Consider the following 24261-nt stretch of genomic DNA (forward strand, 5'->3'; position numbering starts at 1 on the left):
TTGACTTTTTATTTATAGTTTATGGGTTTTTTTTTTTTTTTTCAATAAGTAAAATGCATCATGGCTACAAAACGCAGGATTTAAAAGAGCTTACACCCGTTTTAAAAAATAAGTCACTCTCCCACCCTCCTCCTCAAGCCCCCGGGCGCTCTCCCCAAAGGCACTTCTGCTGGTTTCCTGCAGAGAGCCTGTGTATCTAGATGTTTGCTGCACATAGAAGGGCACACACAGGACTCAAGCTGTGCCTTGCTTTTCTCACCTGGCAATAGATTGTAGAGACTCCCCCAGGCCAGCACATACAGAATTTCCTCCTCTTTTCCCTGATATAGGTAATTCCTATATCTGACCATACCATACCTTATTTAACCAATCACCAGTGAAAAATACTTAGATTGACTTTTAACAGCAGAACCTAAAACACGATCCTTCAGTGAGCAGCCTTAAGCACATGTGAGCTGCAAATTGACACAGTGGGCTCAGAGCTGACAGCCGAGGGCTCATCTTGTCTCGGCCCCTGAGCAGCTGTGTGGCCTTGGGCACGTGACTCGACCTCTCTGTGTCTCAGCCTCTCTGTGTCTCAGTTTTCTTTAAAATAGGAAACGTACCTATCTCCTAGACCACAAGGAGTTTTAAATCCATGTTTAAAAGCCTCCAGAGCAGCAGCTGGCCCTGAGGAAGTGCTAGTTGAGTGCCTGCTTTCCTGCTGCTGCCCTTGAAACCACTGCCATTAGGTCATTTCACATGCATTAGGATAGCAAGGATAGCTATAAAATCATGCATGTGCACACCTGACATGTCAGGTTCCTGGCCTTAAAATAGGAAACAGATCCAGCACTCACTTCTTGGGTGGAGACTCAAGTGGGAGCATTGCTGGGCGGTAGCTAGCACAGAGGGTCAGCCAAGGGAGGACCTGCACGCAGCTCTCCAGCATCCTGGCCTCCCTGAAATGTTGACCATCCATCTGCCATTCCATGAGGTTGACCCAAAATCTTGAGCTTCAAGAGTTAAGGACTACAGGTCATTGCTCAGGCCATCGGGGACAAACTCAGAGCCAGGCCATCGTATCTGGATGCACTCATCTGGGTGACTGTGGGCACAGGTGGCAGCCCCATCTCATTGGGCCTGGACCCTTGGCGCTGGCAGACACTAACTCCCCGTTAGGAGGAGGCCCCAGCAAGCCCTGGACACAGGCCTCTGGGCGCATCTCTTTTCTCTTCCCCTTAGACTTTCTTTGGAGAATGGAATTTACAGTACACTGGGCATTCAGTGCAAGAGGCAAAAGTAGGTCACAAGAGCAAATGAGGACTTCTGTTTTCAGTTTTGGTTCCAGAGAAGGAAGAAAAAGCTTAAATGTTTAAAAACCCTCAGGTAATTTTTTTAAAGGTGGTAAGACTACAGTGAAGAAACTCATATGTTTGCATCTTTGATGTGCCAAGGGCAGTGCTGATACCTTTAATCCCTAATCAGGGAGCAGAAATGATGCCCCCCCCGCCGCCGCCGTCTTTCAGATGCTCAGAGTGAGAAGCAGTTTGCCCCCATCAAGGAGGAGGTTGAAGAAGCACAAGCACTCTGAGGCCAGAGTCTTGCTGCCATGGGGGTGCCCAAGGACTCGGTCCCCCATGACAGGTGAAGGGTTGGTCCCTGAAATGACACTCAGGGAAGTGAAGGCCGAGTTCAAAACAAAGAACAAAACTGGGCTCAAATGATAAATGGGCAGATACTTAAAAATCAGATCCAAGATGAACAATTAACAGAAAGTCACATGCCTCAGTACCTAGGGCATCCCCTCATGTTTCAGGCTGGGAGCTGGGCATAAAGGAGGGGAACCCAGCACCAAGTCAGTGGCAGAGTCAAAGCCAAGTTCATGAAGCTCTGCAACAGAAAGGGTGCAACCCATCTGACCTGTGATGCGGGTCCATGCCAATTTCAAGCCCCTTCCAGGCTAGATCTTAGGAAGACCCACATGGTGGCCCAGGTTCTTTCCTGAGCAAGGACAGCTTCATGCCCTCTTCCTGCCAGTGGCCTTCCGCCAGCCCAGAACCCTCAATCTTGCCCCTTGCAGACTGGCCTCTGGGCCACAGCCACACTCAGGAGCGAGAAGGGGGTCCCCGGGAGAACGCAGTGAGCCAGGCAGCTTCCGTCATCGGCTTCATCTCGATTTCGTGTCTTCCTCTTCCCTTCAGAACTGGATTCCTAAATATAGCCCGAGTCTGAATTGGCAGATGTTGGGTTTGTCCTTTACAAGAGGGCCAAAATTAGCTTGTCATTTGGCACCTAAATAAAGCAGCCGAACTGCCTTTGTACCAGCTTTGCAACAAGGAGAGACTGGAGTTGCCGCGTGTTATGTGATAAGGAGACTTTTCTGGAAAGCCGGAGCATCACCTCTGAAGCCAAGAGGCTGAGTCTGGAGGGACACGCCTTCCTCCAACTGGACCCTCTCACCCATGAATTACAGTCAGTTCGTTCCACATAGTGTAAATACCTTGTGAGACCGGAGGAGGAGGATCCATACTCCACAGAAATGGCACTTGGAGAGAACAGCCGTGGTGGCTGTCAGTTGGGGAGGAAAAGAGCAATCTGTCCGGAGTGCCTGGAGCTGGGTGAGCACAGGGGCTCCCCAGGGGCAGCAGAAAGATGTTATAATCAATTACCACATCATAACACTGATGTATGATAATTACTGAGTGTTTCTCCTGAGATAGTGCAGCATTTGGCTGGAATGCAGTTCTTTCATGGTCCACTGCCTGATTAATATGCAAATAATAGGCTGATTGCATGATGAATGCAGAAAATGAGTTCACTGATAACGTGAGCACTGAAGCGGGAAGATGATAAATTACTTTTACTGACTGTCGTACATTTAAGTACCCTTTCTCAACAATTTCATCACAAATTAAGTAAAGCAGTATGGAGAGATTAGGAGGATGTGTAAAATAATGTACCTTAATAGCTTTCCTAATACCATCGCATGCAACGAAAATGTCACTCGGTTCTGCTCAGCACAGCCCAGGGCCTGTGGAGGGCCAGATCGGTGCACTCACCTGCGTGTTGTTGGGGAGCCGAGAAGCAGCCCACCCCACCAGCACATTCCATATCAGCCAGGGATTCTCTAAGGAACATTCCATCACAGTGCAGACATTGTCTGCATGCCAGGCTGCCCGGCAGCGTTACTGAGAGGAGGCAGGCTGCTCTGGGGACAAATCCCGGAGCCTCCCCACAGATGGGCACGCGGAGGCCTGCTGTCCACCAGGTGCCTCTGGGGGAAGGAAAGTTTCTGAGCTGCAGGCCTAAAAGACTCAGAAGGAAAACACAATCCAAAACCACCTCTCAGCTCCTCCAACTCTTAGAAACACAGAAAAATTAATTCCACCACCAGAATGGCGGTCTGAGCTGCCTCACAGACAGTAGCACTACCGGCAGAGGACGGGCAGGTCTGCTCAAAGCCGTAAGGAGCCCCAAGAAGGAGAGAAAACACATGCGCACAGGCACACACGCGCAGTGATTAATCTTTGATTACAGCAGAGCAATTTAACTAGACGGTTTGTTTTTTCCCATCTCAGTAATATATATTTAGACTGTTTGTATGACATACATTTTCTCTTAATGCACAGGGATGCATTGGTAAGTGCTCATACACACAGCTGGTTTGGTAATAAGGTTATTGAAGGTAATTTGAAGGCATTATTTCTAAATCAGTATGGATCTCTGGAAAGCTGAGAACAGGGCGAGCACTGTGCCTCCCGAGGCAGGGCCGGCCACGTTGCCCGGGGCGGCTTTTGCGGCCCGGGGTTCGCCAGGCTGGTGGTTCACTACCAAGGTTTAATTGTAGCCGCAGGAAAGGTTTTGACTTTTAGTATTCCCAAACTCTGCTTTGACACATGTATGTCCTTGAGGGCTCGTAAAAGATACACGAGAAAAATAATGGAAGTCTGGCAGGGGAGCAGATTTACCTGCAGTGCCCACAACCCCCAGGTGAGTGCTCAGGCCCACCTCACCTAGGCAGCTTCCCCGGGTGTGGCTGAAGTCAACTCAGAATTGCTAGGATCCTTCCCCCCTCCACCCAACACCGTGCGTTTTCCCAGCCTGGGGAGAGAAGAGGAAGGTAGGAAACCATTCTTCCCCTCCATGAGGAGGAGAGAGAAGCTCCTGGTGGCACAAGGCGGTGCTGATGGGAAGAGGCCCGCAGACTCAGTTGCGGGCAGCCTCACCCGCTGCAACCTGCTGCAGCTAGCCGCCCAGGACGGCCCTCCCACCTCCGCCCTCGTGCGCTCACCTCCGTCGCTGACCTCCCACCATGTATCCGTCGTCCCCTCCAGGGAAACACAGCCAGATCTGAGCTCAGCCTCTTCTCCCAGATATGTTCTCCACCCAGCCTTCCTTGTGAAAGCACCGCCACCGCCACCGTCACCTGAACAGGGGGCCTGGCAGCCCTCCTCACCCGCTCTCTCCTCACCCCCACTCCCAGATGCGCACACACACGCACAGAGTTTCTGGTTCTTAAACATCCAGACCCATCTCTCCAGACTGTATATCCGGCTGGGCCCCTGCCCTCCTTCGGATCCTTCCCTGGGACTAAAGTCCCGCCTTCTCAGTGTGTGAATGTCCCTCCTGCACCCCCCCACCCCCACCATCTCTTTCTTGTTCGCTGTCCCCAGCCTCAGCATCAGCGTCATAGTGCTGTGAGCTGCCACCGCCCCTGGACATCCCCCCCACCCGCCTCCTTTTCCTCGTCACATGTGTCTTTGTGACAGTGACCTTGTAATGATGTCTGCCTGGGTCACCACTGTCCCCCACCTTCTAGCACCCACCTGGCACTGACATGGTCCCCTTTATTGAATGAAAGGTTCCCCCTGCTCCCCCCGCCACTCTTCAAGTGGCTTGAAAGTCAGGCTTGGGGAGGTAAGCTGCCACAAGTTAAATAGAAACTTTGCATTAAACAAGTTTTCTTTGTTAATAAGTAAACTTCTGGCTTTTAAGTCACTATAAGAGTTCCTTGCACATGCTCAGTTGCTCAGTTAGGTCCAACTGTTTGTGACCCCATGGACTGTAGCCCACCAGCCTCCTCTGTCCATGGAATTTTCCAGGCAAGAATACTGGAGTGGGTTGCCATTTCCTTCTCCAATGCATGAAAGTGAAAAGTGAAAGTAAAGTCGCTCAGTCATGTCTGACTCTTTTCGACCCCATGGACTGCAGCCTACCAGGCTCCATGAGATTTTCCAGGCAAGAGTACTGGAGTGGGTTGCCATTGCCTTCTCCGCAAGAGTTCCTTGCTGCTGCTGCTGCTGCTGCTGCTGCTGCTGCTGCTGCTGCTAAGTCGCTTCAGTCGTGTCCGACTCTGTGCAACCCCATAGACAGCAGCCCACCAGGCCCCACCGTCCCTGGGATTCTCCAGGCAAGAACACTGGAGTGGGTTGCCATTTCCTCCTCCAGTGCGTGAAAGTGAAAAGTGAAAGTGAAGTCACCCAGTCGTGTCCGACTCTTAGGCAGACTTAAAAAAATGTTCTCGCACCAGCACCTATTATCTCAGTTTTGCTATAGAAGCAGAGCAATTTGGTAGGTTTGCTGAGATATTCAGTGACTTAAGGCAGTGCCCAGGCGGGCTGAGGGCCAAAGAGTATTGCCAGCCCAAGGCCAGCGAGGGGTGCAGGTAGGGCCTGGCCGTGGGAGGGGTGTGCACTGACACTTGATGCCGTCTCTTTAGGAGTGGGCTTTCCCCAGGTCAGGAGGAAACGCACCAAGGCCCTTGAGGATGGGGCCTGTGTCAGTGAGACTCTCCCTTTACTCCTCTGCTGGCGTAAGGTACAGGCCCTTGGTGAGCAGGCTATTCTGTGGTGGGGCCACTTCACATGCTCTGATATGTCTTAGCGTGTTGTTGGGTTACTTCTGTTCCTTTCTTGATAGCCAGTATGCAGTGGCATGTTGGGGACAGGAGGTGCGAAAGCTCCCACATGGCTCTATGACAGCTATTAGTCTCCATTTTTTTTTTTTTTTTTTTGCCATGTCAGGTCTTAGTTGCAGCATACAGAATCTTTTGTGTTGTGGCACTCGGGATCTAGTTCCCTGACCAGGGATCGAACCGGGCCCCCTGCATTGGGAGTGCGGAGTCTTACCCACCGGACCACCAGGGATGTCCCTCTCCACGTATTTTGTTTCAAGCCCCTGCTACTCAATCCAAAGGTCACTCATACTCAAAAGCAGAAAACTCCACATGTTTACATGGGCCATGTCTAGTGGAGATGTGGCTGGAGAAATAGGCAGGGTCCCGATGGGCCACGAGCATCTGCCCAGAGACTCGGAGGCAGGGGCCATCAGTGCCGCCTCCCCCACCCCACCCCCAAGGCAAGGTCTGGTGCTCAGGGATGTCAGAGAGAGGGTCCCACGTCAGCCTGTGACCCTGAAACACAGGAGGGCAGATCAGGCTGCCGTTCACCTTTGACACAGAGAAGCTCGTTATTTCTAAAGAGGGCTGTCAGCCATAAACCCTCAAGTCGAGGGTCCCTTTGGAGAGGAGCCACATGAACCTTGAGTGAGTCCTCACGTTTCAATTCGGGTTCCGTGTCCCCAGCACGATTCCACATCTGAACTCGGCCGGGAAGCATTCTGGGCTGGTGGTCACCCTGCGGTGGCTTCTGAAGCTGTCACCACTGTCAGCTGGAAGGGCCCTGAAGCTGGGCAGGGTCCTCCTATGCCAAGGCTCCCATTGCCCCTCCGGCTCCGTCTCTACCCTGTGCCTCCCTGGCACTCCTCTTCCTCTGCTCTTTGATTTCTGCCCTCACTCAACCACGTTTCCATGCGCCAGGCCATGACCTTACTGCTCCCCCAACCTTCTCCTTCCCTCTCCCATCTTCCATACTTGTCTTTCTAGTCACTTGGAATTTCCTGGCTTGGCGCGGGCTCAAAGCCTAAACTATGGACATAATGAAAAGTGGTGCATCAGACCAGCCGCCAGTTAAATAATGTTTGGGTTCTTGTCAGAATGTCACAGAGTACCCTGTCATTTTGTTTCAGCAACTTGTCCTTCTGAATGCACAGTTCGCCTTATGGCATGCCAGCAGTAAAAATGTCACTTACAATAATTACTTTTTGGTGAAAATGCTTGCTGACTTCCTACCTTCAAGCTGTTTTTTACACAGTGGGGAGATAATAAGAAATGACTTTATCCTGACTGCTCAAATGAACACTAAATGGAATTTGGGTTATTATTACTGCAGATAGAGGGCTGGGTATGGAAATTTAAACAGTGGATCGTGTAAACTGCAGAGAGATTTGTCTCTGAAAATTATGGCGGGTGTGCATTTTCAATTGGCTTCCATTGAAAACTTAAGGCAGCTGTTGTTTGCCTGCTGTTTTTGGAATATAATATTTTTCATAATCCTTTTATAGTTCCTGAAAGCTCTGTGTATTTTAGGGGGCCTTGAGTCACTGTCTGTGCTTCCTGTATCTTACTATCCAGCCTTCTTTTCTGCAATATTCGAAAATTAATCTTGGAAAATTAACCTTCCCCCCAAAATTAATCCGTACAGATCACTTTTTAAATGTAACACCTTACTGCTGGCGTCACAATTGGATTAGATGATCTGTGTAGCTGGGCTTTTAAGGCAAATTACCCATTTTCAGTTGCCCCAGTTCCACAGGCTGCAGACTCCTTGAAAACATGGTCTGTGTCTAATTTCTCTTACCCCTTGGAATTTACCTGATGGTCCAGTTGTTAGGACTTGGCACTTTCACTGCTGGGACCCCGGGTTCAATCCCCAGTCAGGGAAGTAACCTCCCGCAAGCTGTGTGGCTCGGCTAAAAGAAAACAAAAAAGTAAAAATAATATCTCTTATCCCTCTGCCAAGGAGAGTCTACAACACAAAGCAGGAGCTTTAAAAGCGTTGGCGTGGGCGAGTGAAGGAATGGATGAAGGCAGACAGGCTGTTATGACCTGCAGTGACTGACAGTGGAGGCTTCCCACTCCCAAGCCGGTCAGATCCTTGCTCCGCCTGAGTGACCTGGACCAAGTCACGCTGCCCATCGGACCCTCGGTTTCTGGGTGCAGGGTTTATATTCCCAGCACGGGAGCATCGTGAGAATTGAATGAGCCAGTGTGTAAATGCCCTTAGCCCCTGGCTGCATTCAGACGAGGTTCTAAAGATGTTCTGGTTCCCTTCCTTCATCCCAGAGGTGGGTGGGCTTTGGAGACCTTACCTTCGTGTTTCCTGAGGTGAGGTCAGAAACATGGACACATGGAGTGTGGGTGAAGAAACCATATTTTGCAAGGCTGGCCCAGTTGCTCTGCCACTGACAGTCACACGAGTCCCAGGATCTGTGTGCGCTGGTCCCACCCTACAGTAGGGCTGTTTAGAACATGGAGGGCGTGACTCGTTCCTGGCTGTGTGGCTCTGGGCACGAGGTCATGTCTCTGTCCAGTGAGGCAGCTAGATGTGTCTGCCACTCCGTGTCAGGTCATGAGAACAGAAGCATCTATCTCTAGTTCATTCCCGGGAGCCTCCGCACAGGGAGGGCACGAGAAACGTTCGCTTGAGCAGTAACTCCTGTTACAGGCAGTGATAGAATCAGGTTTCTTTCTTTTTTTATTTACTTTTTAATGGGAGAATAATTGCTTTTCACTGTCGTGTTGGTTTCTTCTGTAAAACGTGAATCAGCTCTAAGTATATACACATATGTCCCCTCCCTCTTGAGCCTCTCTCCCACCCATCCTGATCCCACCCCTATGAGGTCATCGCAGAGCACCAACAGAATAGGGTTTCTTAACATCATGTTCCTCCTCATCCCAAGATGCTCCTGTTGCAAAGCACCCCCTCTTGGAACTGCACCCCCACGCCCCGTGGTCCAGGTTACAACGTGGGACCCATCTGTTCTTGCTCAGCCCTCTCAGCACGTCCACCCGGCCCTCAGCCCTGGTGACCTGATCTCCTGAACTTCTCCTGAATCTGCATCTGCCCATCCCCCGGCCCACCCTTCTGGGGCCCCATCCACACTCCCTGTCAGCCTCCCAGCCCCAGCTGTGCTGTCCATAAGTCCGTTCTCTGTACTGAAGCAGCAGTGACCTGGCTTACTTTCTTACTCTTTGATGTTAGGTCTATAATATTTCAAACACGAATCACAGAACAACCCAGCGAATGCCCATCACCCAACTTTAACCCTAACTTTTGATCATCATTCAATCCTACCTTTTTAAAGTAAATGAAACATGCGCCTCTCCTAGCCTCATTCCTCCTGGAAGTCAGCTGTCGTCTTTCCTGAACATGCACCCTGTCTTGCCTGGATGTGATGTTATCACCTCACCACGTGTCTGTACATGGTGCATGCGGGCGCTCAGCCTGTGTACCAGCGTTGTCGTCTGTTTGGTTCCGCGCCTCAGTCTGTGGGCTCACCATTATGCTTTTGTGCCGTCCAGACCTCACTGCTAGAGGGTTTTCATGGTTTTTTTCGGTTTGGTTTGGTTTTTGTTTTGCTTTGTTTTTGGCCATGCCGCATGACTTGCGGGATCCTAGTTCTCCAGCCAAGGATGGAACCAGTGCCCTGGGCAGTGAAAGCCTGGAGTCCTCACCACTGGACGGCCAGGAAATTCCCTTCGCTGCTGTTTATAGCACATGGTGGATAGCAGGAATGTGCCCAGGCTCCCAACTGCACAAAAATTAAAACAGACACCTTAGCCAATTCCAAGGCCCTGCACAACCCAGCCCCTGGGGACCTCTCTAGGCCTCGTGTTCTCACTACACTCAATCTTATTGATGCCCCAAGCCCACCAGGGGTCTGGAACAATCTGTCTCCCTTCCTTGTCGCTGCTACTCCTCCCACCTTAGCTGGCTAATTCCTGCTCACGCCTGAAGTCCCTCTGAAGTTTTACCCTCCCGGGAGGCCTCTGCTCCCCCAGACATCAGTGTCCCCACCCCTTGCCGTGTGCTGTGTCCCACTGGCCTGACTCAGCCGACTTGGGGAGTAAGTGAAAGAATGACGCAGTGATGCGTCTTCATCCATGCTTCCTGCTGGGACTCGGTCCTAAGTAAGTTGATACTGAAATGTAATCTACATACACTAAAACTCACTCTTCACTCATAGAAGTGTTCTATGCTCTCACTAATCAAGGTGTAGGATAATTCCATCATCCTCCCCAAATCCTCTCGTGACCCTCTGTGGTCAGCTCCAACCCTTGCTTGACTCCCAGCAACACTGATCTGGAGACTTCCCTGGCCGTCCAGTGGTTAAGACTCTGCCTCCACTGCAGGGGGCCCCAGGTTCGATCCCTGGTCAGGGAACTAAAATCCCACATACTACACAGTGTGGCCAAAAATAAATAAACATCTTTTAAAAATAGTAATCTCAGGTAACTTGGCATAAACCAAATTCCCAGTCATCTTAAAAAAAAAAAAAAACAAAAAAACACTGATCTGTTGTTTTCTATCCCTGTAATTTTACCTTTTCTGGAATGTCATCTGAATGGCATCGCACAAGATGTAGCTGTTGTCTCTCTCACCAGCGTCGCAGTTATGTGCCAGGAACTGTAGAAGAAGCAGCAATAAGTCTTAAGGAGATTTACGTTGCATGCAGAGGACCTTTATGTAGACAAATATGTTCCAGTAACTACTCTATTTTTTAACATGAGATTCGGATTTACTTAGCACTGTGTGGCAGGTTCGTTCCTCACTACTACAACCCTGCCTGTGTTTTTCAGATGAGGAAACCAAGATGTTCCAAGAACTTAGGAATCACACTCAAGCTGGCATCATGAGTTAGTGGAGGCAACCCCCATCCCACGTTCAGTACCTCAGTGCCAATCCCAGGGCTCCTCCGTTTGTGTGTGTGTGTGTATGTTTGCCTTGCTTAAATTATCTTTAATTACAGAGAAGAGCACAAAACCCTGTTCTGTCAAAAAGTATCATTTTCATCAGAAAGCTCGATTTGGTAATTTTTGGAAAAGAAAAGCAGTATTTCTCCTCTGTTGACTATGTTTCTTCTCTCAAGATGCTGAGTCATCGGGCACTGGTCCTCCTGCCGCTGAGGGTCCCCCCACCCCTGGCCCCCTCACCAGGGGGCGATGGGAACTGCTTGATGGATCTGATTTTGTGGTGCTGACCAAAAGTAGCTTTCTAGTCAAACAGATGACTTTGCAGTGTGATGTTCTGAGCATATGGATTCGTGGATGTGTCCAGGAGTCTGTTTCCTGTCACCTCTTGTCCCTTTCACTCCAAAAAAACTTGGGCCAAATTCTGCTCTCGGTGACCAGAGACTGTGGTGGCACCTGTGTGTGTTGGTGAGCAATTTAGACACAGACTAAATTGTGTTTAGACAACAGTTTAGACGCAGACTCAGAACAGAGGTGCAGACACCAGCCCAGTACATTCCAAGGCCCAGTGGGGTTTTGATCTTGGTTGGGGATGGGGGTTGCCCTTGTCTGCAGTCATGGTGGGGAGCACAGAGGGACACTGGTAACGTGCAGCACACACCTCTGGTCAGTTCTTCCAGGGAATTTTCCTGGCAAAAAATGCAGGAAGGCGAGTGGCTTTACTGAGGACACCTGAAAGAAAGAAACATGCCTCCACTCCAGCTATTCTGGGGACCCGCCGGCAGCCGAAAGAAAACCTGGGGCCGGTGCTTGGGAGGCGGCGCCGGGCAGCGTGTTCTCCAGGCAGCCATTGTTCTGACCTTGCTGTGGGTTAAAGGACACCAACCTGAGAAGAAATCTGTTTATCATGTGGGGAATTCATGCCATCCTTGACAGTGTACAGTGAGCAAGATGGATGATCTGCCAAATTGGTCCCTCGCTTGGGTGAATCAGGGCAAATTTACAGTACAATTCCTCTGCTGCTTCAGATACAAAAATAACATTTTCCAGGTTTTATATCCAGTTGTACGATGACCTGGAGGTGAACAGAGAGAAGAAATCCGATTTGTAGGGTTCAGATCGCCTTCAAGATTTATATGGACCGTTTCTGCCGTTTACCTCTGCCTCTTTCACATCCTTCACAAGCCAGTGTTTGGTTTTTATTTTTAACCTGATTTTCCATGTTGAGCACACAGCTTTATGTGATGGTAGAACTCTGTACTGGTTGAAGACAATAGATGGGTTTATTGCAGTTGTTTTATTTGGTATTTTATCTTTCTAGGTATTTTTACAAAATATCTCTTGTACTTAGAATGCATTTTCCATCCTCTTGAATTCAGAATAGGTTGTTATCCTGGATATCATATGTCCAGTGAAGGACACTCCAGGTATATGATCTGTTAAAATTCAGTTATTCCAGGGATTTCCCGCCGTGGTCCAGTGGTTGAGACTTTACCTCCCAATGTGGTGGGCAGGGGACGAGGCGGGGAGAGATGCAGGTTGGGGAGCTCGGATCCCACATGCCCCGAAAAAAAACCCCGAAACATAAAGCAGAAGCAATATTTTGACAAATTCAATAAAGACTTTTTTTTTAATGGTCCACATTAAAAAAATAAAATCTTAAAAAAAAAGAAAGGGAATTCAGCTATTCCTTGGTATTACATTTTCTTTAGTCAGGTCACAGGTGTCTGGGGGTTGACGTGTGCTGGTATTCACTGCGTGGCCTGGCCTCACACACTGTTGTCTCTGGAGCTGTGGAGCCCACATGAAAGTGCCTGGCCTGCCCCTCACCCGTGATGCCGTGGGGTCTCACTGTGTGCCCATTCCTAGTGGGGAGGAGAGACTGCACCCAGACTCCAGCCAAAGGCAGGTTTTACCCTGTGGGTGGGACCGCAGCGCTCAGTCCCTTTGCATTTTCTCTGTATTTGGAAATTAGGAAGTGTCGGAAGCCTTTATTCCTGGCATCCCCAAACTGGAATGGGTGTCAGGTTTTACAGGTAGTGCCAACAGAGGCCAGAAGGTACCACTCACCAACAGGGCATGGTGCCCTCCCACCCACCGGGCACCTCCAACAGGACAGCCCCTTCTGAAGAAAGGAGAGTGTGGGGACCTGACTACCCACACTGGCCCCGTCTCTTCCAGTCTCAGTGACCACCTGGTGTAGACAGACGAGAGCTGGGCTTTCAGAATCACATCCTGGGGTCTGACCGAGAGCTGGTGGGGGCTCCTCTTCCTTTGCTTCTCTCCATGGTCACCGTGACACCCTCTGGGATCAGAGTGAGAACGGACCTGGGATCCCCACTCAACCCTAGGCCCCCAGGGGCCTGCCACCAAGGCCTTAGGTCTCTTCTTCAAGGGTCTTCATCATTGTGGTGACCACACATTGCAGACAGCCCTCATTTAAAATAATATGTCCATTCACTTTGTGCTGGAAATTATGGATAAAATAAATATGCAAATTATAATATAGCCAAGATGCTTCTGAATCATAGAATTAAGGGGTTCTGTGGGAAGGAAGTCATGACAGTGATTAATAGGGCATACTTTTTTTAACAGAATGGCCTTTATTGAGTCTTCAGAAACGTACTGTTTAAACCCCTGCTTTTACTTCTTTCGCTGTTATTATTTTTATTTTTTTAATACAGAAAATAAAAGGTTAATTCTCAGTCACAATTCATTTGGATCCACAGACTGCCATACTGTCTCCTTTTTATACAGACGTCTACTTAGTAATTCCTAGATAAGGAAAGGAGGTGCACGTGGGGAAAGACCGCCGTCCTCAGCCCTGGGTTTCTGTGTGCTCTAATTCCAGAAAGCACTCCAAAGACCTCCGCCAGCTGCAGCCCTGCACCCGAGTCACCCATGAGCTCCAGCGAGTCAGTGAAGAGTCTGACTGAACTGGTCCAGCAGCCCTGCCCCCCCATCGAAACCAGTAAGGACAGCAAACCTCCAGAACCCAGCGACCCGCCCGCCTCAGACTCCCAGCCCGCCACCCCACTGCCTCTCTCCGGACACTCAGCGCTCAGCATTCAAGAGCTGGTGGCCATGTCTCCAGAGCTGGACACCTACGGCATCACCAAGAGGGTCAAGGAGGTGTTGACCGACAACAACCTCGGTAGGTTCCCTCCCCGGCTGCTGAGTCAAGAGGCGGCAAGCCGTTTCCTGTTGGGGGTTCTCAGGAGGAGTGGGTGGAAGGGGCCTCAGGCTGGGCCAGCCAAAGGGTTTAAACGTTCCCAGGCTACCTACAGGAACCTAAAACGTCCTACAGTTGTGAGCACCAAGGGTTCGTAAGGGTGTTAGAAGTCTAAGGTCAGCCCCAGCCCACGCCTGCACCCCCACTAGGACCTCTTGGAAAACAGGCATGCCAGTCAGAGTCAACCTGGGCAGTGCAGTCTGACCACCGATTGCCCAGAGGCACTGTAAATCCTGGGGAGTGAGGGGGTGCAGAGCAGGGAAGAGTCAGCATGAGCCCAGCAGCATCTGGTTGGTGTCTCTGACCCAAAGTGGGGGCCAAATTACCAAATTACAGATGAAGCAGGCAGCTTGGTCAAGACCCAGGCATCGTCTTAACCTTTGACCTGGGATCTTGGCATATTCATGTTCATGTGTTAGTCTCTCAAAGTCGTAGTAGAATGTGTGTGTGTGTGCATTTTAAAGGGTGAGGGTTAGTAGCTTTCTTCACACTCTCAAATGTATCTGTGACTTCCAAAATGACTGAGAGCCACTGCTATGAAACCTCTAAAAGCAATACACATAATTTTCTGAAAATAATCACTTGATTCCCCCCAACACCCCCATCCCAGTACAACAGGGTGGATCAAGCAAATAGTCACTAGCTGTTCATATATATCCCTTTCCTGAACATAACAAGCTCCTTGGAATAAAATGAGATTGACTTGCCAGATTAGAATTAAGTAAAATTTATTTAAAACAACCACAGCAACAGCAGTAACAACAACAACAAATGGTAAGGGGGCTTCCCTGGTGGCCCAGTGGTTAAGAATCTGCCTTTCAGTGCAGGAGACATGGGTTCAGTTTCTCGTCAGGGAACTAAGATCCCACATGCGCCGCAATGAAGACCCAGCGCAGCCAAACTTTTTTTAATCTTTTAATAAAAAATTAAAAATTTTTTTTAAAAAATGGTAAGGACCTGGGATGTTTATAGGCTAAACTGAGAGTCTGAAAAGCAGAAAAACCACAGGTTTCCAAAATCAGTAAATGTTGGGGTTGGTAAAAATGTTAGGCTCAGTTAAAATGACTGATATCAAAAAAACTTATTTTCTCAAATCCAAAACTTTGCATGCAGTAAACTTTTACTTGGAATCCCACTTCTTACAAGGCAGCGCTCTATTAACTACCCTGTGAGCACAACTGGGGGTGTTTCCCTCTCACAGATGGAGGATGTGAGCCAAAGGGGGAATAAGCCAGTCATCAGGGTCACCCTCGGGCTTCCCAAGTGGCTCAGTGGTAACGAATATGCCTGCCAATGCAGGAGAATTGGATTCGATCCCTGGGTCAGGAAGATTCCCTGGAGGAGGAAATGGCAATCCACTCCAGTATTCTTGCCTGGAAAATCCCACGGATAGAGGAGCCTGGCGGGCTACAGTCTGTGGGGTCGCAGAGTCGAACACGAGTGAGCTCGCACTCTGGGTCACCCCACACTGAGGGGCAGAGCCAGTGTCGTGGTCCTGAGGCTTTATGGTACCAGACGCCGGCCTCTGATCCCGGTCTCCACCTCCACTCGAAGTCCGGTGCCTTTCAGTCCTCCCGTCAGGTCCTTCCAGTTGTGCCTGGTTCTCATTTGTGCCTTTCAAAGTGCTGGCCCCTCTTCACCTGCAACTGAATGGCTCTCAGAGAAGAGAAATCTTCCTTTCAAGCCTCTGATGAACACTGCAGACCTAACGCCACTGTGCTCTCCAGAGCGCAGTACCCTCTGATCAGCCCAGGGAGCAGGCTGCTTGAACTGCAGGGACAGACTTCAGAGCTGGAAATGGCCTGCTTGTCAGGAAAATAAAGCTGAGGAGCTCTTTCTCCTTCTCTTCCCTGCTGTGACCTTGGGTCAAGTGGCCTGTTTTCTCAGCAAGACCTGATAACCTTGCTAATCGTGAAAGGAGCCAGTGCAGACGGCCCGGTTTGAGGCTCTGAAAGAGAGGTCGCCCCATGAGCTACTTAACCTCCCGAGCTCAGGTTTGGGATTAGCCACCTCTGATAGACGCAGCAGGTGTTGTGCGGGCCTTGGTTCATCCAAAACCCAAAGACTCTTTCTAGAGAAACCTTGTGCGTAAGCAGAATGTAAGAGGAGTACTGACTCCATCACCCACGGAGGTTGTGACAAGTCTGGTTGAGGAAGTGCTTCTAAGAAGTGCTTGCTTAGGACTTCCTCAGTGGTCCAACGGTTAAGACTCAGAGTTCCCAATGCAGGGGCATGGGTTAGATGACTGGTTGGAGATCTAAGATCCTGCATGCCACACAGCTTGGCAAAAAAAAAAAAAAAACCTGCTTTTGCTAAACCCAGGACTGATAAGACTCTGACACCTACTTGTCCTGCCAGCTCCCTGAGTCTCAGCGATGACATCTCTCTTGGTTCTGTTCTTTCTCCAGGTCAGCGCTTATTTGGGGAGACCATCCTGGGGCTCACCCAAGGCTCTGTCTCTGACCTCCTTGCTCGCCCCAAGCCCTGGCACAAGCTCAGTCTGAAGGGACGGGAGCCCTTTGTCCGGATGCAGCTATGGCTGAATGACCCCAACAATGTGGAGAAGCTGATGGACATGAAACGGATGGAAAAGAAAGGTAACTTCCCGCCCCCGCCCCAGCCCGTTGCTTTCTCATTTATAAACCCACTGTTGCTGATGAGGGACACTGATCTTCACACTGAGCTGATGAGGGATACTGATCAGTGACCAAGGGGCTGTGTGGCACGGTGCAGGATATTTTGACAGTCATCTGCAGATGAGTACCTAAAAGGACTGGAGAGATTTGTGTTTTTTCTGCCTCAAGACCTGAACCCAAAGACATTTAGCATCAGAGGGTACTTTGATAATTCCTCGGTCGCCCTGGCAGCCAGTGTAGCTCTCTCTTCGAGAGAGAGTAAGGCCACTTGGTGTTGGCTCTTTGGTTTTGCTGGGTGGGTGGGTATTGCGACATTTCATGGCACATGCACCATCATGGCAGGGCTTCCACATACTATCCTTTCGAAGAGATCGTTTAAAAATGCATTTGTAGGGCTTCCCTCATGGCTCAGAGGTAAAGAATCCACCTACCAATACTAGAGACAAGCATTCGATCTCTGATCTGGGATGATCCCACGTGCAGTGGAGCAACTAAGCCTGTACACCACAATGTTGAGCCTGTGCTCTAGAACCCGGGAGCCACAACTACTGAAACCCAAGCACCCTAGAGCCTCTGCTCCGAAACAAGAGAAGCCACCACAATAGGAAGCTCGCGCACCTGGAGAGTAGCCCACACTCACTGAAACTAGAGAAAGACGCCACAGCAGAAACAAAGACCCAGCACAGCCAGAAATAAATAAATAAAATTATTAAAAAAAAAAAAGATTAGCACAAAGTATCCTATGAGAGCGTTATGAAGTTTACAGTAAGGAGCTTTCTTTTTTAATGCATTTATAAATAAGGCTAGCTCAGAGAAATTAGCTGTCTCCATGAAGGCCGCCTACCTGGAGGATGGCAGAGCAAGTCCCTGTAGAACAGACTTCTCTCTTGCTGTTATAGTCTCCAGGGCTATAGAGGGTATGGTCTCCCAGAGGGCTGAGAGCAGCTCCTTTCTCCAGACACATCGGAGCCCCCTCGATGCTGAGCGCAGGCTACAAATCCGAAGGGGTCTTCTTGGTGACAGAAAGGAACTCCTGCCCCATCTCGTGGCTCGCACTCCACATGCCGCCCCTCAAAAGAGACAGTCCTGGGTCGCCTGTAATGCTGCGAGCTCATTTGATGGCTGATAAACCCCTCAGGTGTGGAGAGTGGGCACCAGCTGCCGGTCTGGCCGCAGGAAGCTGTGACCCTGCCCATCAGTGTCTGCAGGGGACCTCACTAGAGAGTGGGGGTCACTACCACCCGTGGGACTGTGCCGGCCCCATGCCTAGCATGCCTGAGCTGGGCGATCGCGGGGGAACCCAGGCTCCTATCCCCTGAACTCACCTCCAGCTGAAGCACCACTGTCCTCACCAACCAGGAAAGGGCTCCAAGAAGACATGAGAATCTCTGATGCTGGCCCTGTGGAGCTGGGCTCCAAGAAGACACGAGAGCCTCTTGTGCCAGCTCTGTGGGGCTAGGCTCCAAGAAGATGCAAGAGCCTCTGGTGCCAGTCCTCATGTGACCATAGAGCCTGCAGTTCCTAAGTGCCTCCTGTCTCCAGACACTGTGCCGAGACTTCATTCAGCCCACATCACTCCATGTCATACAGATGTTGTTATCCAGGAAACATGAGGCTCCGGCATTATGAGACTTGCCTGATTTCAAGTTGGTATAAGCAAGAACCCAGACTCTTGAGAGCCCCTTGAACGGTAAGGAGATCAAACCAGTCAATTCTAAAGGAAATCAACCCTGAATGTTCATTAGAAGGACTAACGCTCCAATACTTTGGCCACCTGATGGGAAGAGCTGACTCATTAGAAAAGACCCTGATAATGGGAAAGATTGAAGGCAAGAGGAGAAGGGGATGACGGAGGATGAGAGGGGTAGATGGCATCACTGACGTGAGTCTGAGCAAACTCTGGAAGATGGTGAAGGACAAGGAAGCCTGGCGTGCTGCAGTCTATGGAGTCACAAAGTCAGACATGACTGAGCGACTGAACAACAACAAAACTTGGTCTGTCAGGCTTCACAGCCGATGCTCTCAGATTGTTCTGCTGCCCTGTGCCAGCTATACGGGGACCACAAGCCTACACATCGGCTTCCATGCCAGCCAGGGCCATCCGGTGGACTCCTGCCCTACCTGCCCTCAATGGCCAACCAAGGCCCTGCACAGGCTGCAGCCGTGGGCCAAGGTCCAGAGGCTTGGTGCTGTGTCACCCCCGCCCCCCAACAAAAACTTTTTCATTTTTTATCCTGGGAAATTGCAGACATAAATGTAGAGAGAATGGTATCATGAGTCCAGGATATCCATTTCACGGTTTTAGCAACTCACCAGTGCTTGCCTAGGAAGCTTTAAAGCTGTGTGCCCTCTGTCAGAAGGCAACACCCTCCCGACGGCCACCTCCTGAGCATGAGCCCTGGGCCCACCGCTCCCTGCTGTGCTTCTCCTTCTGGGCCAGCAGAGCAGGACCCAGGCACCCCCACACAGATCTCCGGGGGCCTCCTCAGCCGCCACCCGTCTCCTGCACAGGCTCTCGGCGCCACCTTGTGTCACAGAAGAGTTACTGTTCCACTGGGCCCAGGCCCCTCTGCATCCCAAAGTCCCTAAGCAGCTGGGCCCCCGTCTCTCACCCTAGCAGGGCTGCTCACTGACCAGCCCCAGCGGGAGGCATCTGACCCCTCAGACACAACAGTGGGTGACCCTGTGCCCAGCACTTCCTGTGATTTCCATAGACTGTCGGTCACCCGCCCGACCCGAGGGGTCTGGCGGAACAGACCAGGCCCGTTTCTTTCTGGCCTCTGACTCTTATCACATTCATTTTGGGAGGAGATTTGTCTCTCCATTGTCTGAGTTCTAATCATAGAATGGCACCTTAAGTAACTCCCTAGCCTAAGTTCCTGCATCTGTAACATGAAGAGAATACTTTCCGGCTGTAAGGATTAGAATGTACCTAGTATAACAACCAGTGCATAGAAGTGCTCAGTAATGAGAGTTATTCAAATAATTTGTATCCCTTTAAAATACGTGAAAATAAGTTGTGTCCCCGCCCCCCTGCCCCCGCCCCCGTCTAACCTAGATTAAACATTCTGCGCCAGGCAGTGCAAGCTGCAGGGTTCCCTTGGAAGCCCTGCTCCCTCCTCTTCCACGGAGCTCTGCTGCTTCTCCCTTTATCGCGATCTTTCATTGCTCTCCTTTCTTTCTTGTAAACCCCTCTCTCTGCTCTAGTCTGCCCTCTGCTTTCTGTTCCCTTCATGAGACAGCCCTGAACCAACCTGTTCACACAGTTCCAGCACATGCATGCACACACACACACACAGCCTCAGCCAGCTGGAGGGCTGGGCCCCCCTCCCTGAAGGCTACTGAGGGGCCCTGACAGTCCTCTGTGACACTGCAGACCCGAGTGTCAGTGCTGCTGAAGCTCCCAGGCTTCCTGTGGCGCCCGTGGACACAGCCCAGCCCTGCTCCTGCACCCTGACCAGGGGGTGGGGGCTCTGGCCACCATCTGGCCAGGTGGGATGGGCACAGGGCTGCCCAGAACACACTTAGGTCAACCTCAGTTCTGACACTTACTAGCCGTGTGACCTGCGGCGAATCACTGAACTTCTCTAGGCTTCAGCTTTCCCGTCTGTAGATAGGGATGTCACTGGTCTCTCTCCCATAGCATAACTATGAAGACTAGATGACAGGTGTTAGCCACTGTTGCTGCTGCTGACAGATACTGCTGTCCTGACCACTCCATGCTGTCTCAATTTAATAACACTTTTTCATATTCCACTGGGACTTCCCAGGTTGCACTAGTGGTAAAGAACCCGCCTGCCAATGCAGGAGACTTGGATTCGATCCCTGGGTTGGGAAGATCCCCTGGGAAGGAAATGGCAACCCACTCCAGTATTCTTGCCTGGAAAATCCCATGGACAGAGGAGCCTGGCGGGCTGCAGTCCACAGGGTCCCAAAGTCGGACATAACTGAGCGCATGCACATACATAAACTCATATCCCATCAGTTTTAAGAAGTTTTAAGGAGTTTTCAGACCATATTCCAAATTCACTAGAATGACCTCTGTGGAGGATTCATCCAAACTGTTGAAACCCAAACAGTTCTTCACCGGAAGCATAGTGATTACTAACACGTAACCTCAGAGAGGGGCAGACGAAGCACAGACAGCCCTGGTAGAGCAGATAACTCAAAATCCAGGAATCACCCCCATTTACCTTGCAGCCCACTCCACACACCCTCAGGTGATAGTCGCACCCGAGTCCCTGAGCCTGCTCTCAGCCGGCTCCCCACCGCCCTCCTAACCCTTATTCCACAGTGAAGACACATGAACAGCGTATGTCCACCCCTCACCTCCCCGCAGCCGCTGTGCCTTCTGGGGTGGGCTGAGCGATCCCAAGCCCTGAGCTCTGCTCCAGCCACTCCTCCATTCCTGGGTCAGGCCCCACCTCCTCCAAGATCTGAAAGTCCTACAGGCTTTCTCAAAGCTCCTTCTCTTCTCCATCCCCCAACTTCTCACTCACTCCCCACATTTTTTCAAGACTATGGCCCATGGATCACTGCCTTCCTGCCTTCCTCCATGCCCACATGCTGCTGCATCCAGGGGAATGTTATGACCCCTCTGACCTGTCCAGCACCCGAGCCACAAGTAGTTTGACCCCCTCAACCCTTGGTTCCCCAAATTTCATCATCACCCATAACTGCTCTGCCTCTCAAAGCTTAAATTCAGGTGCCTCCTCACTGATCTGCCCTTCTTTCCACGTTTGTCTGTTCATCCCAGTGGGCCCGGATGGCCTCCCGAGCTGGGATAATCCCTCCCAGGCTCCCCACCAGAAGCACACCCTCTCCTGCTCTCTCTCCTTCCTCAGACCCCCTGAACCCGCTGGCTGCAGCGCTCTATCACACAACTCTCCACTCTTCACCCTTCTGCAAACCCCGGCCTGGGGGCAGCGTTCTGCCTGTCTTCACACAGAATCATCCTTGGCACCTGGGACCCACAGGGGTTGGTGCCACCTCAGATCCATCTCTCCCGTTTCAGCAGGGTCCTCTGTGCTTCTCCCCGCTCCCACCATCCCTCCCCTCCACCCCCACCACCGTCTCTCTCCCACCTCTCTCCAAGACTCTGTTCCCAGCTCTTCAGAGCTGCCTTTCCTCCTGCCTTCGTACTTCATGAAGAAAACCAAGGCCATCAACTCTCCCCACCTCAGTCCCTATAAGTGTGTCTGAGTGTCTACCCCCCCATTTCCCTCCCTCCCGCCCACTCCTGGCCCATCTCACACACCTCACCTGGAGCACCAGCTGTCTGTCTCCTCCTCTCTCAGCTTGGAAACGTCAGCTCCCTCTCGTCTTTAAAGGCCCACCGTCAGCCCTGGACTTCCCTTCTAGAAGCCATCCTGTGTCTCACTTTTCCTTACAGTCCGGCTTCTTAGAAGAGTAACTCCTGCCCACTACCTCCATTTTCTCATCTCCTGTTCACTATTAACCCACTGCAGTCTGGGTTCTCCTGTCACAACTCCGCTATCTGCTCACCACGGTCTCCAGTTTCACCCTAATCACTTAGCACCAGGACATCCTGGATCCTTGTCAGACTTTGCTTTTTGTAGCACTGACTCGGGAACCCTCCCTCCCCACTCATCCCTTCCTCACCACCATCTCCTGGTTGGCCTCCCATCCCTCTGCATCCTTCACGGCTGCTGCCTCCTGCTTATCATCTGCATGTGAGTGTTTTCCAGGATTCCTTCTCCACCCTTCTCTGTCCATCAGTGCGTCAGGGTCACTGACTTTACTACGAGTTCTATTCTAGTGGTTCCAGGTTCCGCTCTCCAGCTTAGACCATTCTTCTGAGCTTCACACCTGTCTTTCTAACTGCCTACAGACCATCTCATTGTGGATGACCCAGAGAGCCCTCAGACTCCACGTGTCCAAGATGACCCCTCATCTTCTCCCCTTAATCTGCTCCTCCCACAGTACCCAGTCCAGAGACACCAGTGCCCCCTTCACCTTCCACGCCTGAGGCCAGGGAGCCGTCCCCAGCTCCATCTGCTCTAGTCCTTCACTGAGTCGGTCCCCAAGCCCCATCAGTTCTGCCTCTCACAATGAAACCATCCGTGTGCTTTTCTCCAACCCCGTCACCACTGCCTTCGTCTACATCTCTGTCCTCCTTCCCTCCCCACTGAGCATCTTCCCTCCAGTCCTTCCCCCTCCGTCCATCCTCCAAGCCACTGCCAGGTAGCCTTTCAGAAACAGAGAGCTCATCACCTCATTCCCTTTATTGAATCTTTGTGTCTCTTCCCCCTGCTTTCAAGGTAAAGTCCAAATTTGCAGCCTCCCCTGGCCACCCATCTCTCCAGCTTTAGGTCCAGCATCTCCACTCCCCCTCCCCCACACGCACACACCCACATGACACACTCTGACGGTGCTGTTTCCTACCTGTGTCTCTGCACACACTATTCCTGCTTTCTGGAGTGGCCTCCTGCTGTCTTCTGTCTCACCCCAGTTTTTTTCTGCTTAATCCTTCTTTGTCCTTCAAGATTCAGTTCAAACATCATGTCCCCTGATTGCCTCCCCCATGCCCTCCCCAGGTGGGGCTGAGTGCTCCCCCTCAGAGCCCGCCTCCATGGGGTGCCGTGTGCACCCCGCTGGGGTCATCTCTCTGTATACTTCTCAGTGTCCCCACTGAACCATGAGTCACGCAGGGACACACAGGGGCCTGCCCTTACAGCAGAGCAGGTCCTTGATGAGTGTGTGTTGAGTTTCAGAGTGGTTCTAGTCCAAGTGTTTTGCGATGCTCTCAGAAGAGCAGGGAGCTGCCACGATCCATGCAGAAGTAACCAGGAGTGGATAGTGTGCCGGGGAGCAGGGGTGTTGGGCGGCCTGGGCGGGTCTCCCCGCTGGGCCCGCCCCTCAGTCTGACATCTCTCCCTCCCTCAGCCTACATGAAGCGGCGGCACAGCTCGGTCAGCGACAGCCAGCCCTGTGAGCCCCCGTCCGTTGGCATCGACTACAGCCAGGGCGCCAGCCCCCAGCCCCAGCACCAGCTGAAGAAACCCCGAGTAGTGCTGGCCCCTGAAGAGAAAGAAGCTCTGAAACGAGCATATCAGCAAAAGCCATACCCGTCACCAAAAACCATCGAAGAACTCGCCACCCAGCTCAACTTGAAAACCAGCACTGTCATCAACTGGTTCCACAATTACAGGTATGGTCCTGCTCTCAGCCCAGTCAGTCACAGCTCTGCGAGAAAGCACATCATGCCCTCAGGAAGAGACGAGCCATTCACTGCGCATGGGAGGGCATTCTGGGGGCTGAGAGCTTGGTATTCAGGTAGTTGGCTTTTTCTTCTTATTGGCATTTTAAACTCCCAAAGATGGAGAGTCATACAGGTAGAGACAATCCGTGTCTTCTGTAACCAGAAAAAGTCTCTACTCAGTGCTCTCGTTTAAAAGGTAGAGTGTATGGGACTTCCCTGGCGGTCCAGTGGGTAAGACTCTGTGCTTTCAGTGCAGGGAGTGCAGGTTCAATTCCTGGTTGGGGAACTAAGACCCCACATGTTATGCAGCATGACCAAAAAAAAAACAGTTGGAAAAAAAGGGGAGAGTGTAGTCATTCTTGGTTCCACAATAGTGAGC

The 24261-nt window shown here is 51.1% G+C and overlaps 1 protein-coding gene across 1 annotated transcript in view; it reads left to right on the forward strand.

Moving 5' to 3' along the window:
* Positions 1-24261, forward strand: part of CUX1 (cut like homeobox 1) — a 330995-nt gene that overhangs the window by 293270 nt on the left and 13464 nt on the right. Inside the window, 3 exon segments of the mRNA XM_070362072.1 lie at positions 13644-13946; positions 16433-16621; positions 23567-23831. Coding sequence (XP_070218173.1) covers positions 13644-13946; positions 16433-16621; positions 23567-23831 — 757 coding nt within the window.

Source organism: Bos mutus, chromosome 25 (genome assembly GCF_027580195.1).
Source record: "Bos mutus isolate GX-2022 chromosome 25, NWIPB_WYAK_1.1, whole genome shotgun sequence".
NCBI lineage: Eukaryota > Metazoa > Chordata > Mammalia > Artiodactyla > Bovidae > Bos > Bos mutus.